This window comes from Schistocerca gregaria, chromosome 1 (genome assembly GCF_023897955.1).
Source record: "Schistocerca gregaria isolate iqSchGreg1 chromosome 1, iqSchGreg1.2, whole genome shotgun sequence".
Lineage (NCBI taxonomy): Eukaryota > Metazoa > Arthropoda > Insecta > Orthoptera > Acrididae > Schistocerca > Schistocerca gregaria.
Genome location: NC_064920.1, coordinates 751583294 through 751602774, shown reverse-complemented (window position 1 = coordinate 751602774; position 19481 = coordinate 751583294). Strand labels below are relative to the sequence as shown.

The following is a 19481-nucleotide window of genomic DNA, read 5'->3' as shown; positions in this document are numbered from 1 at the left end:
GGGTGTGAGAATGTTCATATAATTGCTGATACTAATATCATTGCACAACAGTGTGGCATGTCCAGCTTGGGTGGCAGTTCTCCAAAAGGACCATCCCGTCACTCAGAAGGCCACAACTTGACTTCTTTGAAACTCGCTCAGTTGGGTGTAGGAGACACAAGTGCATTTCCATGGCATGGTTGCATGCTTGCTTCACATGTCTGCACAACATTAAGCCTTCTGGCTGTGAATGCTTCCTATTAAAGAGTAGACAAAGATGGCACTCTGGTAGTTGTGCCGCTCTGCTGTCAGTTGGCGGACAGTGTTGCAACCATTATCAGTACATCTACTATCCCCCAGGTGGCATATGCCATAAACAGATCAAAATCGACATTGTCTTTTCAGGTGTACTAACTTTTTTTCCTGCGATATATATCTGACAATAATGTGACATGAAGTATATATTTATGGTACTTATCTACTTATTATCTATTTATTGAAAATGTGACTCATTGAAATAAATGATGTCTAGGTAGCATATGCCAGCTTTTCAGATACGAATACTCTGTGATTAAGATGCACACATCCATCCATTTACTGCCTCCATATCACACACATCAATTTTCATGTTTCCACAATGCTTCAAAATTAATATTTTTCATTACTGGTAATCACAAATAATAATGGCTTGACATAGTTGTACAAAACAAAGCTAAACTTCACTTCAGAAAGCTTATGTAAGATATTGTTACATCAATGTGTAACAGCAACTTCCACAAGAAAGACCAATAGAAACAATTTCCAAGCACAAAATCATGGAATTTGAACTGTTTAACATGGCAGCATGTGCTAAACACCATGTCCACATCCAACTAGTCAACGAACAGCTTATTACTACTGTGTACATAATATCTGTTCTTTGCATGCACCCTTGATGAAAGATAGGATTGAAGAGTCACAAGTGCTTTTGAAGATAGAAACTTAATCTGTGATTTACACTGAAAATGATCAAAATACATTTCAAACCAATTTTGCATGTATTCCAAAACTCAAGGTGCAGATGTTGACAACACTTAGTTTATATCAATTACAACAACATTTGTGTTTTCAGCAAACGTAGTTTTATGGGGACCACTGTTTGGAATCCTGATATTATTTACACAAATAAGAAATAAGTGAGGTCCAATGAAACAGCTCTGTGATACCCCTATTCATACAGTCCAAATATCAAATCTGTAAGCAGTACTTTGGTTTTTCAAATTGGTTTTGAAAATACATTTTCCCATTTTTCTTTTGTTTAAATTTGAGTAAAATTATTCACCTTTTCTACGCAGGAGTGCCTTTTATATTATTAAGTATATTATTATTATATTATTTCTTGCTACCTTGGGTATAGAAGAATTTATGGATGCTACAGGTGTGTTGTGATCTTAAAGACCTAATTTTACATTTAGAGCCTCTGTATGATCTGGAAAGAGTGGTTTGGTTTGAAAACTGGGTAGAAGTTCCAACATTTCTCTTTTTCCTTTGTCTTAAGTTAACAGGTTAATATTAAAAATACTGTATTAATATTGTTAATTAATATTAAAAATATGAATCCCCACATAACAATAATTTCACTTTATTATTATGAAAGTATATAATGTTACCTCCATGTTTTTAAAAACTGTTTTTATCACACAACAGTGAACTATACATTGACCAGACAACTAGCTTTTTACTCTTCCCTTACTCCTCTCCTCAATTTTTTTCTCTATGGTGTTTGATTAAAAATGTTTTTCAATGTTTTGCTGGTAATCATACTCTGGTGCAAATGCATATGCTACTACTCTTAAAAACACAAGAATACTCCACTCCCACATTAAGACTTGGGCCCATTATGACCCACCAACTGCTGCCTGTAAGGCAGTACGAGGAACAATCTACAACTGCGGGACATGTTATCAGCACGTCACCAATTCCTCCAGCCATTATTGTCAGTACATGGAACCTAATGATGCTTCCAAAACTGCTCATGGCTACTCAAAAATTCTGCTGAACTGAGGCAGCAGCAAAAATGTTGCAGTCACATCAGGCCAAACCAGATTACACATTGTATCAGTCTAGTCACCATGGAAAAGTGCCAGCTGTACCACTACTATGGATGAGTACTGACTGTATCACTATGAGAGTGAGACAAAGGCGCAAAAGAAACAAAGTAAATACATGGAGTCACAACTGCTAAGAAAGGCAAAGACCCAATCACTATCATGCAAAGTGATGCCGAGTGTTTCCTGAGACTCCAATCATGTGGTGATAAGAGACTATGCCCTAAGGGGCAACCCCTGACCATGTTATTGGAGACTGCCAAGATGAAGCATCATGGTGAAAGTAGACTTTCCAAATGTATATCACTAATGGAAATCTCGCATCCTGATGGGAATGTGAATATAGCACAATATTTTATGAGTGTCACACTAATCATCTACTAGTAAATTGTTAAGGTACTGTCAATGTCCCAATATTGCTGAGTATACTGGTGGTGCTCAACAATTAGAGCTGCAAATGGTTAAAGTATTGCGTGCACTGATTACCACTTTCTTCAAGTGCAAAAGGGAATTTTTTTCAACAAATAAATGGATTGGCTTGGGATTCCCACAGGCCCCTGGGGTTGAAAATCCAAGGATGGAACACTTTGAGAAAGGTGATGTTTCAAACCATCTGTCAAAACCCCAAGTACTTCTTCCACTATGTCACTGATACACTTATGGCATCGGAACACAGCAGATATGCAGTGGATGAATTTCTGGATCATCTTAACAGCATCCATCAAAACACTGCATTCACCATGGAAGTAAAAGATATCCCTTTTGTGGATATACTAATGCAGAAGAAGATAGACTACAATAGTCCATGCAATACAGGGTGATTGTTTACACCATGAACAAACTGTAGGGGTAGATGGGTGAGAGGGTGCAGAACAAAGAAAAATCTAGTGAACTTTTGTCCAGAAATGCATAGTTTCCATGCTAGAGACCATTTATTCACTCATACTTTTTTACAAAGGCTGCAGTCTAGTAGGCACTGTACCATACAATCATTGTTACAGTATGCATGGTTTCCTCCTAGAGGGTGGTACTGTTCCTCATACATCATGGCCTAACATCCTCTCCTATCATAGTAATTGGTCATCTTGTATCCAATTCACTTCTCTTGCTGATTCATCTTATAGTGGGTGTGATACAGCATTGTACACAATTATTCCATACTCAAATCAAGAGCTTGCCGACATAGTGTTTACTTATGGAAAGGCAAATGGCAATGGGCAGCAGGCAGCAAGGTTGTATCAAGAGACCTATCTCCACTGACAACCACAACATTAAATATTTGCAATGGTGTTTTGCCACTTGTCTGGGTGTTTTGCCGTTTGTCTGAAACAGGGTCGTTTCAGGAAGCAAGACTAACACTGTGGAAGGCGGCCACCATGTCAGTACCAGGTAGTTGGCGCACCAATACAGGGTAAGCCAGACAACCATGTGGAACATTCTCCATGACAATTGTTATTACCCTTATCACTTACAGAGTATGCAGGGCTTACTAGCAACAGACTTTCCACATCGGGAGCAGTTCTGTCCCTGGTTTCTTCACCAGGCAACCACAATTCCAGGATTTGTGTCATCCATCCTATTCACAGATGAGGCCACCCCATGGTATGGTGACAGCGAATCATCAGCATCCATGCAGAGGAATGTGTGAGCTGCGATAATTGGTGACTGTATTGGGACCAGTCTTCCTTCCATATCACCTAACAGGCTAGAAGTATCAGCATTTCTTGTGAGTGTCTTTGCCTCCCCTGCTGGAAGAAGTGCCACTGATGCCTAGAAAGGTTGTCTGGCTGCTACATGGTGGTGCTCCAGCCCACTTTGCCTTTAATATCCAGACACATCCCAATCATGTCTTCCCTGGTTGATGGATCAGATCAGGGGGTCCAGTTCCATGGCCCGCTCTTTCACTGGATCTCAACCTGTGTGATCTCTGGTTCTGGGGACCATCTCAAAAGTATAGTGTATGAAGAGCCCATTCCACAAGTAGAGATACTGGATCAGCTTATTCATGCTGCCTTTGACACTGTTTGGATGCAGCCTGGCCGATGGAATGTGTGAGATAGCATGTTCTATCACATGTACACGAGTTGTGGTGTATGGGAAACATTTTTAACACATACTGTGCTTGCATGGTGCAGAGGGTATTAGACTGCAGTCTCTATAACTATGTATAATTGAATAAATGGTCTCTAGCATGGAAACCATGCATTTCTGGACATAAGTTCATTAGACATATTTTTTGTTCTGTATCCTCTCACCGATCAAGCTCTAGAGTTTGCATATAGTGGAAAAAATCACCCTGTATAGGAAGAAGACCTACACACATTTGTGCCTGCAGCACCAGTTGACACCCTCCAGCACAGAGACAGAGAGTACTAAATGCCCTGATACATTGGTACACATAATATGTGAGAAAGATAGTTTCATTGTCAATCTACAACACCTGAAGAAAGTGTTCCATAAAAATAGGTACAGCGAAGCACAGATCAGAAGTTAGTTCAAGAAAAGAAAATATGCAGCAAACTGGGAAGTAGAGGAAGGACATAAGTGTCTTGCCTTCCTTTCTTATTTGGGGTGAATCTCAGCCAAAATTGTGAGACTGCTTGGAAAATGCTACATAAAACCATCTTCCAACCATTACCTAAAGTGAAACAGTTCTTTGGCTCTGCGAGAGATCCAATAATATGAAATGTATCAGAGCTATACAGCGTCCCATGTGAATGTGGCTGCTAATACAGTGGGTATCTAAAAATGCTGTGAGTAACACATCAGGTGTGTACAACTGGGAGAAACAGAGAAATCAGCAGTGGCAATGCATAGTATAAACAAATATCACAGTTTTGGTTTTGAGAACACCAAGTTGATATGCTCAGCAACCAGATATTGAGACAGTATTATAAAGGACCCACGAGAATCCTAACAATAGAGATGATGGTTAACAACCTAGTTTGGCTTGGAATCCCGCATTAGCAGCAATATGAGAAGCACCCAGCACTGTCCAGCAAGCAGGTGCATCCAAAATGTGGATGCAGAGATCTGCATGCAGCCACCAGCCCTCCAGCCACCTCCAATAATGTTCCCTCAATCCCATCCCCACCCACTTGCTGCAAATGACCTAGCTGCCCACAGCCAGAAAGGGGGCACACCACTAGTATAAATGTTCTATACATCCCCACATCAACGTAAACTGTCCCCCTATGTGTGTTTAGCTTTCTGACAATTTTTTAAGCCATTGTACATGTAAGCTGAAAATATTTAACTTTAATGCTTTTCATAGTATGTCTTATAAAAAAATGAAACAATCATCACACAGTTACTGAAACATTGTACACCACAAGATGCCATGGACAATAAATAAATGAACAGATACTCACAATATCTCAACACTTTATCTGAAGATGATGAGTATCATAGTTTCTTAAAACTGCACGTTGTCTGGAATCCCTAGAGCTTTTTGTCTGTTCAAGGGGGTGACTTTACCCAGCTTTGGTACCCCAATTCATTCTGCACAGGACATAGTCAGACATGCTGTTTCTTTGGGATATGATATTTTGCCTCATTCTTGTTATCTCTTGAAATGAAGGAACTGTTGTATGGCAAGCATTTCTAGAATGAGAATGAGGTAATTTTTGAGACTGGACATTTCTTGAACAGTGACCACCCAGCCTTCTACAACCAATGTCCCTGCCAAGTGATTTACCATTGGGAAAAATGTGCGACATTAAAGGGTGTACAGGCAGAAAAGTTTCACCAAGTTTCATGGCCACATCTTAATTTTTTGAGTTGATAATTGAGACTTTACTACTACCATTCACAGTATTCTTTGCATAATTATTCAACAAAACAAAACATTTGTATAAACTTTATTCCTTGCGTGCAAGAAAACTTCATACACACATGTTGTTCTTCCAACCTCTTCATATAACAGAATGAAAAATTTACTCATGTACAGTCTAAAACAAATGAACACAGAAGGATGAAGTAAATGGTGATTTGGCTTCAATAGCAGGATTACTACAGTTTTTGGTGTGCACTAATAAGTTAAGTATTTTTTACTATCCCTTGTATACACAAGAAAAGAATGAATTTTTGAATTACTGATTTATAATCAGTTTGGTTTTGAAAGTGTGGTGGTACTAATGCAACAACTGACTTCAAAGCTATGAGGGACAAAATAAGAATGCCTGTTGACCAAGACAAACCAACTGAAGGACATTCAGACCATTATACACTGCCTGACAAAAAACACGAAGCACCCAGAAGATATATTTGAATGTCAATGTAATTTCATACATGTACCTGCCATCAATGGATATGTAAATGATTAGAGTTGATGTTCTCTGTGACAGGTAGAACGGCCACCAGAGTGCATTAGTGTTGTTCATGTTTACATTGTTACCAGGCCTGGTAGGGTACTAACATGGCACAAACAGCATCAGATGTTGACTGATCACTGACAAACACGAAGATGCCACGTAATTGTCTGAGACAATGTTATCAGCATCTGACAGAGTTTGAATGGGGCCTCACTGTGAGTCTCCAGTTGGCTGGCTCATTGAAGTGTGAAATATCTAGATTTGTTGGGCATTCAGATATGACAGTGGTCCAATGTTGGACTGCATGGGAATGTTAGGGAAGGTATATTTGCTGTCAAGTTTCTGGTCGACCATGTGCAACCATCACAAGGGAAAACCACCATATTCTGCACCAAGCACATTGTAACACTTTCATATCTGCGGAATTACCAACCCAATCGCAGCTGCACCACAACACAAACAGATGCATTTAGAAGGTTGAGTGACTGGGATGCATGGGCCACTGATGAATGACGTCACATTGTGTTCAGTGATTAATCACAATCCTGCATTAGTCCTTATGATCAATTTTGGTAACATGACAGTGACATGAGGAGAGATCTCATAGTTCCATTGTTTTGGAGAAGTATGGTGGCGATACTCCTGGCATCATTTTGTGGAGAACCCACAGGCATGACTTCAGGTCATGGCTTGTGTTGACTGAGGGAATTCTGATTTCACAGCAGCATATCATGAACTTCCTGCATCCTCATGTGTCATCTCTCATGCAGCATTATCCTGGCATCATTTTTCAACAGAACAATTCTAGTCCACACAGGGCGTGTGTCTATCTAGTGCCTGCATGATGCTGAGGTATTCCTGTGGCCACGAAGAGTCCCAAATAGAACATATGTGGGACCAGCTTGGAAGAAAATTCCGTTCCAGTACCAGCATCCAGTTGAGAGCCAGCTTGCCTCAGGAGACAGTACAACAGCTTAATGACCCCCTTCCCAAACAAAACAATATCTGGATCCAGGCCAGAGGGGTTGCAACATCATATTAATAAGTGGGTTAATACTATCAAGTTCCTTGTAAGTTTGACTTGAGTTTGAAGTCACTGAACTAACATCACATAACCTCTCAGCCCGTGAAGTTTCTATGTGTTTACTTCTCCCCTTCTGGGTGGATAATTTTTTTCTCAGGCTGTTTAGAAGCAAATAAAGAAAATTACTTGTATTTTTTGAATTGGAAGTTCCTTTACTGAGGGGCATAGATGGGGGGTGGGAGGGGAGTCAACACAGGAAACTGTAAAATGTAAAGGGCAGACAAATCAAGACACATTCACATGATACAGAGAGAGTTTGGAGTAACACAATTTCTTTTAACTATCACACATGCTTTGTGTCAGCATATGAAAAGTAAGCTTTCCTGTTTTCCTGTCCTCACACACTGTTAAAAGGGTCTCACACACTGTTAAAAGTTCATTCATGACATTTATAATGTGTTTCCAAACTCAGTAACAAAATGGGCAAGTCAGAGAAGCAAGAATACTTTGATGCCACTCCGAACATTATAAAACAGAAAAATTAAGAACTATAGTGTAGGGAGTATGAAATACAGAGTTCCTCAGGAGTTACCCTATGGATCATCACTCTTTTAAATTTACATTAATGATACTATAAATACAAAGAAAGGCAAAATGTTTTCTGATAATGTATGCATAATTATGAAGTGTCACAACAATATAGCCAAATCTAAATCTCCAAAGGAAAAGAGAGGAAAAAAGACATAAAAACCACAGAATCAAGTGAGACATCATCAGTACCCCCGGGAAAACAGATTTTTTTTTTTAAAGCACAGCAGGTAATCTTCTACATTTGTCTGCCAGTGTGATATGTTCCATTACCAGTTTATGGAGGACATTTACATTTTAATAGGGTCTGGTAGCCACTAAATTAAGTTATCAATTTACATTGGAATCTTCCTTCTCTTACCTTGTTGAGAAGCTATGTGGAGTGGGGTCAGTCCTTCTCCATCACTTTCATTGATTATGAAGGTTCCTTTCTCTGAGTCCAGTAACTGACGAACGGTGTTATATCTGCCATACCTGCAATGAGGTAATTACAAAATTCCATTACAGGCAATGTAATTTTTCTGTGTTAGGGGATTTCATGTTTTTTCTTTTCTTTTTTTTTTTAAGTTTTAATGAAGCAGTGATGTCTACTTGAGAAGGGAATTTGGACCATGAAGAAAAATATCACAGAAGAAAATCTAAGAGTAAAGGAGACTACTCGTAATATATCATAAACCCTGAGTCATCTATAGGCACACACAAAAGAGAGTGAAAAATATGCCAGCTGTTGGAAGAAATCCTTTGACAAGCTAGAATACAAATACACATACAAAAACACACACACACCTGTGCTACAGTATGTTGGCTGGACAGACAACGCCGTGATTGCTGCTTGGCAGGCGGACTGACATGGGGGTTGTGTCAAGTGGGATGGGTAGTGAGAGAACAATCTCTAATAACCCACATCCTCACACACTTTACCCAACAGTTTCTCCTTTCTCTGTCCTGTCATCCTCCCCGGACCACGTCTTCACATCATCTTCTCTGTGCACTGAACCTCACCAGCTCTGGTAACTGTGTGCTGCATGCCTAGCCCATCCACCTGCTACCTCTCCCTTTGCATTTGTAACCTCCATACCTGCTCCCCCTCCAAGCAACCAGCTAACCTCCCAAATGCCTCCACTTGCTTTCTTTCTCTATACACCTTAGCCTACGTAAAGGAAAGTATTTCTTCCAAAAGCCAGCAAAGTTTTCATTCTGTTTTGTATGTGCCTGTCAACAACTCAATGCTTTCGATATTTACATTCTGTCAGTACCTTCCATACAAATTTTTACACAACAGAAAATATTTTTCAAATTCTGTAGTTTCATATTACAAAGAAAATATGACAAAGATAACCACTCATCTACAGATGAATGATGAGTGGCCCACAAGCACACACAAAGGAACTGAATGTAGAAGGACAAACACACAGTGATAAACAAATCTACATCATAAACTGGATAAAATAGTGCAGACATCAGAACATGCACCTGCCATAGCAATGTTGATACAAAGTATCACATTCGACTTACTCTTACTAAGTGTAAGTGGAAACTGGCTTGCATACACCCACAGAACTATAAACAAAATAAATCCACCATATGGTGGTAACGTATACTAGACGGCATTGTTGTGTAGGAAACATATTTTTCCTCACTCAAAAAACAGGACAAGTGTATATTTTATTGTCCTGTATCTTCACATTTGCATATATGCCGTTCACTAAATGCTTTTGATATGTGACCTGCCAGTATAATAGTTCATTCCTATAAAACTCCTTCTCTTAATTCTGCAACTCACGCCCTGCAAATTATGATATGCACAGCCCATTCCTCACACCTACCAACCCCTATTACACTCTAATAATAAGTATTTGTTGGGAAACTGTGTCAGGACAGTCCTCAATAGGAGGACTCTGCCAGAAATAAGTTTTTGATGTAATCTTGAGCAGTGGAAATCTGTCAGAACATAACTGTATGATCCTGAATAGTACCCAGTTGCATGCAAAACAAATTATAGTTTGGAATGGGCAGATGCATGCCTACAGCTGTTGTCATGATGAAGGAACTTGGCACACATGTGATGCTCATGGTCTGACCAGACAACAAATGGGGCATCAAAAAGGCAACCAACTGCCATTTATAATTTAATTTATAAATGCATGCTCTCACAGCAATATTCATTAGAAAAATATTCTCGGGTTTCAATTCCCATAAAGTGGTTTTGTGCCCATGAGCTTTCAGCAGAGACCTCCTCCGCCATTATCAAGTGGTTGGCTGCCATGTGAATGCTGCTGCTGTGCTTTTACAGCTGAACCACCACCAGTGATATCACTGGTGCCCAGCCCTGCACCAAATACGACAATGTTTTGGTGGGGTGACCGCTGCACCCGCTTCAGCTCCCCAATCACAGATCCCAGACTGTATTCAGCTACAACCCACAGTCTTCACTGAGAGAGTCATCTGATATTTTGATCTCTATTGCTTCATGTATTATGTTATCCCAGAAGCTGATGGGCAATTTAAAAACAGAAGTATCATTGTATGTAATTCAGTGCCTGTTTTCAAGTGCATGCTCTGTCGCAACTGATTTTTTGGGATAGCATAGGCAGAAATACCTTTCATGTTTTATGCACTGCTGTTTAATAGTGCAGAAAGTCTGACTGACATAAACTGCCCACACCCACGTGGTATTTTGTATACTATTGGTGTTCTGAAGCGTACATCATTTTTCACAGGCTTGATTAGCTACCGGATCTCTGCTAGGGCTGTAGAAAGTGATAATTTTCAGGAGCCAGTTAATCTTTCCTGTAATAGAGCCACAATACAGTGAAAATGCAATTTTATTCATATCTTCTTCAGAGGTCTTCTGCCTTCATGGCTTACAAGAAACAGCTTGCAAAATTTGTCTGTTGTAATCATTTTCCTTGAAAACTTTCCGTAAGTGGCTCGGTTCCCTCAGGCGATTTTTGGCATCAGGAATGGTTTCAGCACGATGTACCAAGGTCCTCAGAACAGACTGTTGGTGGTGGTAGCTGGTGGCGTGCAGATACTGATCTGTCTGAGTGGGCTTGCAGTAAATGCTATGATTGAGACATGCATCTACATCCATACTCCGCAAGTCACCTGACGGTGTGTGGCGGAGGGTACCCTGAGTACCTCTATCGGTTCTCCCTTCTATTCCAGTCTCGTATTGTTCTTGGAAAGAAGGATTGTCGGTATGGTTCTGTGTGGGCTCTAATCTCTCTGATTTTATCCTCATGGTCTCTTCGCGAGATATACGTAGGAGGGAGCAATATACTGCTTGACTCCTCGGTGAAGGTATGTTCTCAAAATTTTAACAAAAGCCTGTACCGAGCTACTGAGTGTCTTTCCTGCAGAGTCTTCCACTGGAGTTTATCTATCATCTCCGTAACGCTTTCGCGATTACTAAATGATCCAGTAACGAAGCGCGCTGCTCTGCGTTGGATCTTCTCTATCTCTTCTATCAATCCTATCTGGTATGGATCCCACACTGCTGAGCAGTATTCAAGCAGTGGGCAAACAAGCGTACTGTAACCTACTTCCTTTGTTTTCAGATTGCATTTCCTTAGGATTCATCCAATGAATCTCAGTCTGGCATTTGCTTTACCGACGATCAACTTTATATGATCATTCCATTTTAAATCACTCCTAATGAGTACTCCCAGATAATTTATGGTATTAACTGCTTGCAGTTGCTGACCTGCTATTTTGTAGCTAAATGATAAGGGATCTATTTTTCTATGTATTCGCAGCACATTACACTTGTCTACATTGAGATTCAATTGCCATTCCCTGCACCATGCGTCAATTCATTGTAGATCCTCCTGTATTTCAGTACAATTTTCCATTGTTACAACCTCTCGATACACCACAGTATCATCTGTAGAAAGCCTCAGTGAACTTCCGATGTCATCCACCAGGTCATTTATGTATATTGTGAATAGCAACGGTCCTATGACACTCCCCTGCGGCACACCTGATATCACTCTTACTTCAGAAGACTTCTCTCCATTGAGAATGAACTCCTCAATCCAATCACACAATTAAGTTAATGGTGGACAAAGTGTCCAGGATGTAGAGAAGAACGGTTCCTTGCTGTTCCCTAACAATAAATTTGACTTCAAGACACTTTATTTAAACAACTCTCTTTGAACATTGATAGTGCTAGTTAAAAAAGTGAGAAAAGCGATTAGATTCTTTAGAAAACTACAGAATCAAACATTACTGGTGAAGATACGATCTGTAAACTTATTTCAATGCTGGACTAACACAATAAGTATTACAAACAAGGAAACATCACCAACTTGACCTCATATTTTAAACAGGAAAAGTACACTAAGAAGATATCAGCCCCAACAATCAAAGCTGTGTGAAAATTTTGGCCATAATTCTGATAGGACACAGTTGTGAACTTCTGAGCGTACAGCGTTTAAACTTCATGCACACCAGTTGTTTGTCACTCACTCTGCTCCACTGCAGCCACCTAATGCCCATGCACCAAATACTGTACAGAGAGTGTGTAAGAGCTCTGTGTTCATAATTTTGATGAACAAACAAGTGATAGTACTTTGTTTATTGTGTCAAAGTGCACAGTTTCCAAACCAAAGAGAGATCTCTTTGTTCTGAAAACCTTTACATTGTAATTCACAAATGTATTGTAAATTAAAGAACTGAATGAGTGCATCATTAAAGATGTAGAATAGCACTATTTATTTATTAACATAACTGTTCTGTGTTAATTTATTTGTATTGCAAATCTGACAATGCTGGAGTGAGGAAAGTGTGTTGTTCTTCAACATGATTGGTATGATTGAAATGTTGTTGTTGTTGTTGTTGTCTTCAGTCCTGAGACTGGTTTGATGCAGCTCTCCATGCTACTCTATCCTGTGCAAGCTGCTTCATCTCCCAGTGCCTACTGCAACCTACATCCTTCTGAATCTGTTTAGTGTACTCATCTCTCGGTCTCCCTCTACGATTTTTACCCTCCACGCTGCCCTCAAATGCTAAATTTGTGATCCCTTGATGCCACAAAACATGTCCTACCAACCGATCCCTTCTTCTAGTCAAGTTGTGCCACAAACTTCTCTTCTCCCCAATCCTATTCAATACCTCCTCATTAGTTACGTGATCTATCCACCTTATCTTCAGTATTCTTCTGTAGCACCACATTTCGAAAGCTTCTATTCTCTTCTTGTCCAAACTAGTTATCGTCCATGTTTCACTTCCATACATGGCTACACTCGAAACAAATACTTTCAGAAACGACTTCCTAATACATAAATCTATATTCGATGTTAACAAATTTCTCTTCTTCAGAAACGCTTTCCTTGCCATTGCCAGTCTACATTTTATATCCTCTCTACTTCGACCATCATCAGTTATTTTACTTCCTAAATAGCAAAACTCCTTTACTACTTTAAGTGTCTCATTTCCTAATCTAATTCCCTCAGCATCACCCGATTTAATTTGACTACATTCCATTATCCTCGTTTTGCTTTTGTTAATGTTCATCTTATATCCTCCTTTCAAGACACTGTCCATTCCGTTCAACTGCTCTTCCAAGTCCTTTGCCGTCTCTGACAGAATTACAATGTCATCGGCGAACCTCAAAGCTTTTACTTCGTCTCCATGAATTTTAATACCTACTCCAAATTTTTCTTTTGTTTCCTTTACTGCTTGCTCAATATACAGATTGAATAACATCCGGGAGAGGCTACAACCCTGTCTCACTCCTTTCCCAACCACTGCTTCCCTTTCATGCCCCTCGACTCTTATTACTGCCATCTGGTTTCTGTACAAATTATAAATAGCCTTTCGCTTCATGTATGTTACCCCTGCCACCTTTAGAATTTGAAAAACAGTATTCCAGTCAACATTGTCAAAAGCATTCTCTAAGTCTACAAATGCTAGAAACGTAGGTTTGCCTTTTCTTAATCTTTCTTCTAAGATAAGTCGTAAGGTCAGTATTGCCTCACGTGTTCCAACATTTCGACGGAATCCAAACTGATCCTCCCCGAGGTCTGCATCTACCAGTTTTTCCATTCGTCTGTAAAGAATTCGCGTTAGTATTTTGCAGCCATGGCTTATTAAACTGATAGTTCGGTAATTTTCACATCTGTCAGCACCTGCTTTCTTTGGGATTGGAATTATTATATTCTTCTTGAAGTCTGAGGGTATTTCGCCTGTCTCATACATCTTGCTCACCAGCTGGTAGAGTTTTGTCATTACTGGCTCTCCCAAGGCCGTCAGTAGTTCTAATGGAATGTTGTCTACTCCGGGGGCCTTGTTTCGACTCAGGTCTTTCAGTGCTCTGTCAAACTCTTCACGCAGTATCGTATCTCCCATTTCGTCTTCATCTACATCCTCTTCTAATTCCATAATATTGTCCTCAAGTACATCGCCCTTGTATAAACCTTCTATATACTCCTTCCACCTTTCTGCCTTCCCTTCTTTGCTTAGAACTGGGCTGCCATCTGAGCTCTTGATATTCATACACGTGGTTCTCTTCTCTCCAAAGGTCTCTTTAATTTTCCTGTAGGCTGTATCTATCTTACCCCTAGTGAGATAAGCTTCTACATCCTTACATTTGTCCTCTAGCCATCCCTGTTTAGCCATTTTGCACTTCCTGTCGATCTCATTTTTGAGACGTTTGTATTCCTTTTTGCCTGCTTCATTTACTGCATTTTTATATTTTCTCCTTTCATCAATTAAATTCAATATTTCTTCTGTTACCCAAGGATTTCTAGCAGCCCTCGTCTTTGTACCTACTTTATCCTCTGCTGCCTTCACTACTACATCCCTCAGAGCTACCCATTCTTCTTCTACTGTATTTCTTTCCCCTATTCCTGTCAATTGTTCCCTTATGTTCTCTCTGAAACTCTGTACAACCTCTGGTTCTTTCAGTTTATCCAGGTCCCATCTCCTTAATTTCCCACATTTTTGCAGTTTCTTCAGTTTTAATCTACAGGTCATAACCAATAGATTGTGGTCAGAGTCCACATCTGCCCCTGCAAATGTCTTACAACTTAAAACCTGGTTCCTAAATCTCTGTCTTACCATTATATAATCTATCTGATACCTTTTAGTATCTCCAGGGTTCTTCCACGTATACAACCTTCTTTCATGATTCTTAAACCAAGTGTTAGCTATGATTAAGTTGATGATGAAATGTAAACCATTCTATTTCATAATGATTCCTCAGTTGCTTCAGTTATATATATTGTGTGTGTGGTGTGTGTGTGTGCTTGCATCATCAGCAAACATTACAGTTTGCAAACTGTAACAATGTTGAATGCTGTGTTACATATCAAAGTGGCCAAAATACATGTCACTACTTTTCAATGTAGTCACCAAGTCTCTGTAAGGAACAGTCAGAATACTCTACCAACTGTGCAGTTCATAAATGATAGTACTTCGCTCTTTGGTCTCAGAGGTGTCTGAGAACTTCTGCGTGAATGTCCTCACCGTTGGAAAATCTCTTTCTCACTAGATGTCCTTTCAGCTTGCCAAAGTGATTGTCTGGATATTGTCATCTTTGATTGGGGTTGATGCCATTCCTTCCCACACTTTGGAATGTGTTTACAGTTGCAGTGTCTGTGGTCAAATTGCTGGCACCATTTCCCTACGGCTGGATGCGACACTAATTTCAATCCATACACAACCAGAATTTCATGGTAAATCTGTCTACAATTTAAACATTTTGTCCACAAGAATCATAGTGTTTCACATATTTCAACTTTGGAGTGTGTTTACAGTTGCAGTGTCATCTCACTCAGCCTGTGATGCACCTGTTGTGTGTATTGCAGCAGAACTGTCTCTGCAGGATACCTGGAAGATGCTCTCTCTTCTGAAAATATGCCACTCTTGTTGTGCTAGAGTCTTAGCATGGAAAAACATGTCTAACTTACTTTCTGAAGTCTCCACATAAATTCAATCTAACAATGTTGGAAAATACTGATTGCCACTTACCGTAACGATGACATGTTAGGTTGCAGACAGGCACAATTAAAAGGCACTTACACAAAGATTTTGGCCACAGCCTTTGAGAGAAAAATAAATAGAAACACAAACTATTCATTCACACAAGCAAGCACAGCTCACACACACACATGCACACACACTCACTCACTCACTCACTCACTCACACACACACACACACACACACACACACACACACACACACACACACACACACACACACACACACACACACACACACACCAATCCTGGCAGCTCAGACCAGAATACTCTGGACCGAGCTGCCGCAGTTGATGGTGATTTATATGTGAGGTGTGCTTGCTTGTGTTAACGAATGGTGAGTGTTTCTCTTTCTTTTTCTGACAGTGACTGTGGCCAAAAGCTTTGTAATAAGTGTCTTTTAATTGTGCATATCAGCAGCTTTACAGTAAGCAGCAATCTATCTTTTCCTACATTGTTGATATCCCTACCTGGAGTTTCTGTTGTTAATTCCATTCAACATAAGGCAGATGTTGGCAGGTGGCAATATTACATAACCACAGTTTATTAAGTCATGGTTGCAAAATGCCTACATGAATTATTAACAGTGGAAAGGCTGGCAAAAGTTGAATTCAGCGAAGACCAATTTTGGTTCAGGACAAATGTTTGACAATATTGACTGGAATGCAATTATTGAAATTCATAAGGTATCAGGGATGAAACACGGAGACTGAAAGGCTATCTACAATTTGCACAGAAATGAAATTACATTTACAGTGGTAAGAATGTAAAAGAGAAGCAATAGTAGTGAAGGAAACAAGACAGGGTTTTTTCCCCATCCCAGGAGTTATTCAGCCTGTAAGCAAGCAAGCAGAGAAGGAAACCAAGGAGAGATTCGGAAAAGGAATGTCGTGTATTGAATACATGTGAAGAACAGGCACATTTCAGCTCCCATTTGAAACACTTCTTCAACAAGCTTTGTAACTGATACATCAAAGGCTGGCACTCATAGTCTTCCTGCTGACTTGAATTTTGTGAAAGATCCTGTCAGCACTTATAGGAATACAACTGGTTTCTCCAATTTGCACTAAAAAAGAAAACAAAAGTAAGGGGTTTTCACTCTAAATCTAGATGTTACAGAGGCTATAAAAGACTTCTAAATAACACGTTATGAAGTTTGTGAGAACGTTCATTTGGAGCATAACATCGAATGGTAGTGAATCGTAAACTGTAGGTGAATCAGGAAAAATGAGGATCAAGGCATTTGAGATGTGGTGCTACAGAAGGAAGCTGAAAATTAGGTAGACTGATACGATAAGTAATGAAGAGGTTCTCTGCAGAGTCGGTGAAGGAAGATACATTTATGGAAAACACTGACAAGAATAATGGACATGATAACACGACATGTGTAAAGACATCAGGAAACCACTTCCACGGTTCTAGAGGAAGCAACAGAGGGTAAAAGCTGTAGGGTAGACAAATAACAGAGGAAGGCGGGCCCCTACGAAACCACTCAGAAGCCTTATGGCCAAAATAATAAAAAAGCAAAAATAAAATAAAATTTGCGCAAAAGCAAAACCATATTGTGTAAGTGCGACGAAACTCACCTCGCAGCAAAATGCAATGGACTTTCATTATTGTTGTTCTTCAGATTAATGCACGCGCCAAGTCGGATGAGGTTTTCGAGGCTCCGGATGTGGCCTTCTCGACTGGCGTAATGCAGAGGCGAGCATCCCGTGTTATCCTTCTCGTTCAACAGTTGTAACAGCTGAGATTTGGACTGTGCCTGTTAGACGGAAAGGAGTACACTCGTTATTTGTAGTAGAAGAACGAACAATTTTTAAGAACTAGTTTTTTACGCAGGAATTTCAATCTATATCAAGAGTGTGATTCACGTAACCACCAAGTGCAGATTGGCATTGAATTTTGATTAAGCAGGAACTGAGTCACCCGCAAACCATCGAAACATGTACCTCAGAAATACAAGCAGACTACTAACTTAGAAGGCTAACGCCAAACAGTACTTAACGACCGCAACAGCTATCCCCCCCCTTGCGTTTTCTTTCATGCTGTACCACCGATTGTCACGAACTCTTGGCATTGTCTGTTGCCTGGGAATCTTACAGAAATAATAACAATCGCTTCGAGAACGTTAAAGCCGAAATGCAACTGAGTAAAAACATAGTAACACCATTGCATGCAAATCCATGTTTGAAAGGCGATATAATGTAGTTGTTTTAATGCTAGTTCGAATTAAGATTAATTTTCGTTCATTATGGTCTAAATTTTATAAGCCGATGATGGTAGAATAGACTTCCAAATGAAAGAAGTACTAACTAATAATACAGATACAAATTAAAGGCCTTACAAGCGTAGATGAATAAAGTCTGAATATTTACAGCAGTAGTAAGGCTTCACCGGGAAGTGTTCTCATGAAACATTCACGCTGTAGAAAATTTTGGGGCCATTCTACAGGGTGGTCCATTGATAGTGACTTGGCCAAATATCTCATGAAATAAGCATCAAAAGAAAAAACTACAAAGAACGAAACTCGTGTAGCTTGAAGGGGGAAACAAGATGGCGCTATGGTTAGCCCGCTACATGGCACTGCCATAGGTCGAACGGATATCAACTGCGTTGTTTTAAATAGGAACCCCCATTTTTATTATATATTCGCGTAGTACGTAAAGAAATATGAATGTTTTAGTTGGACCACTTTTTCGCTTTGTGATAGATGGCGCTGTAATAGTCACAAATGTATAAGTACGTGGAGTCACGTAACATTTCGCCAGTGCCGATGGTATTTGCTTCGTGGTACATTACCCGTGTTAAAATGCACCCTTTACCAATTGCGGAATGGGTCGATATCATGTTCATGTATGGCTGTTGTGATCAAAATGCCCTATGGGCGTGTGCTGTGTATACTGCTCGGTATCCTGGACGACATCATCCAAATGTCCGGACCTATCGCCGGATAGTTACGTTATTTAAGGAAACAGGGAGTGTTCAGCCACATGTGAAATGTCAACCACGACCTGGAACAAATGATGATACCCAAGGATGTGTTTTAGCTGCTGTCGCGGTTAATCCGCACATCAGTAGCAGACAAATTGCGCGAGAATAGGGAATCTCAAAAACGTCGGTGTTGAGAATGCTACATCAACATCGATTGCACACATACCATACTTCTATGCAACAAGAATTGCATGGCGACGACTTTGAACGTCGTGTACAGTTCTGCCACTGGGCACAAGAGAAATCACGGGACGATGACAGATTTTTTGCACGCATTCTATTTAGCGACGAAGCGTGATTCACCAACAGCGGTAACGTAAACCGGCATAATATGCACTATTAGGCAACGGAAAATCCACGATGACTGCGACAGGTAGAACATCAGCGACCTTGGCATGTTAATGTATGGTGCAGCATTAGAGGAGGAAGGATAATTGGCCCCATTTTATCGATGGCAATCTAAATGGTGCAATGTACGCTGATTTCCTACGTAATGTTCTACCGATGTTTCTA

The 19481-nt window shown here is 40.0% G+C and overlaps 1 protein-coding gene across 1 annotated transcript in view; it reads right to left on the bottom strand.

Annotated features, from left to right (window-relative positions):
- Positions 1-19481, bottom strand: part of LOC126272881 (transient receptor potential cation channel subfamily A member 1) — a 217185-nt gene that overhangs the window by 146204 nt on the left and 51500 nt on the right. The window contains exons 8-9 of the mRNA XM_049976161.1: positions 17561-17739; positions 8353-8465 (exon numbers count right to left, since the gene is read on the bottom strand). Of these exons, the coding sequence (XP_049832118.1) occupies positions 8353-8465; positions 17561-17739 (292 nt within the window). The remainder of the gene's footprint in view (positions 1-8352; positions 8466-17560; positions 17740-19481) is intronic.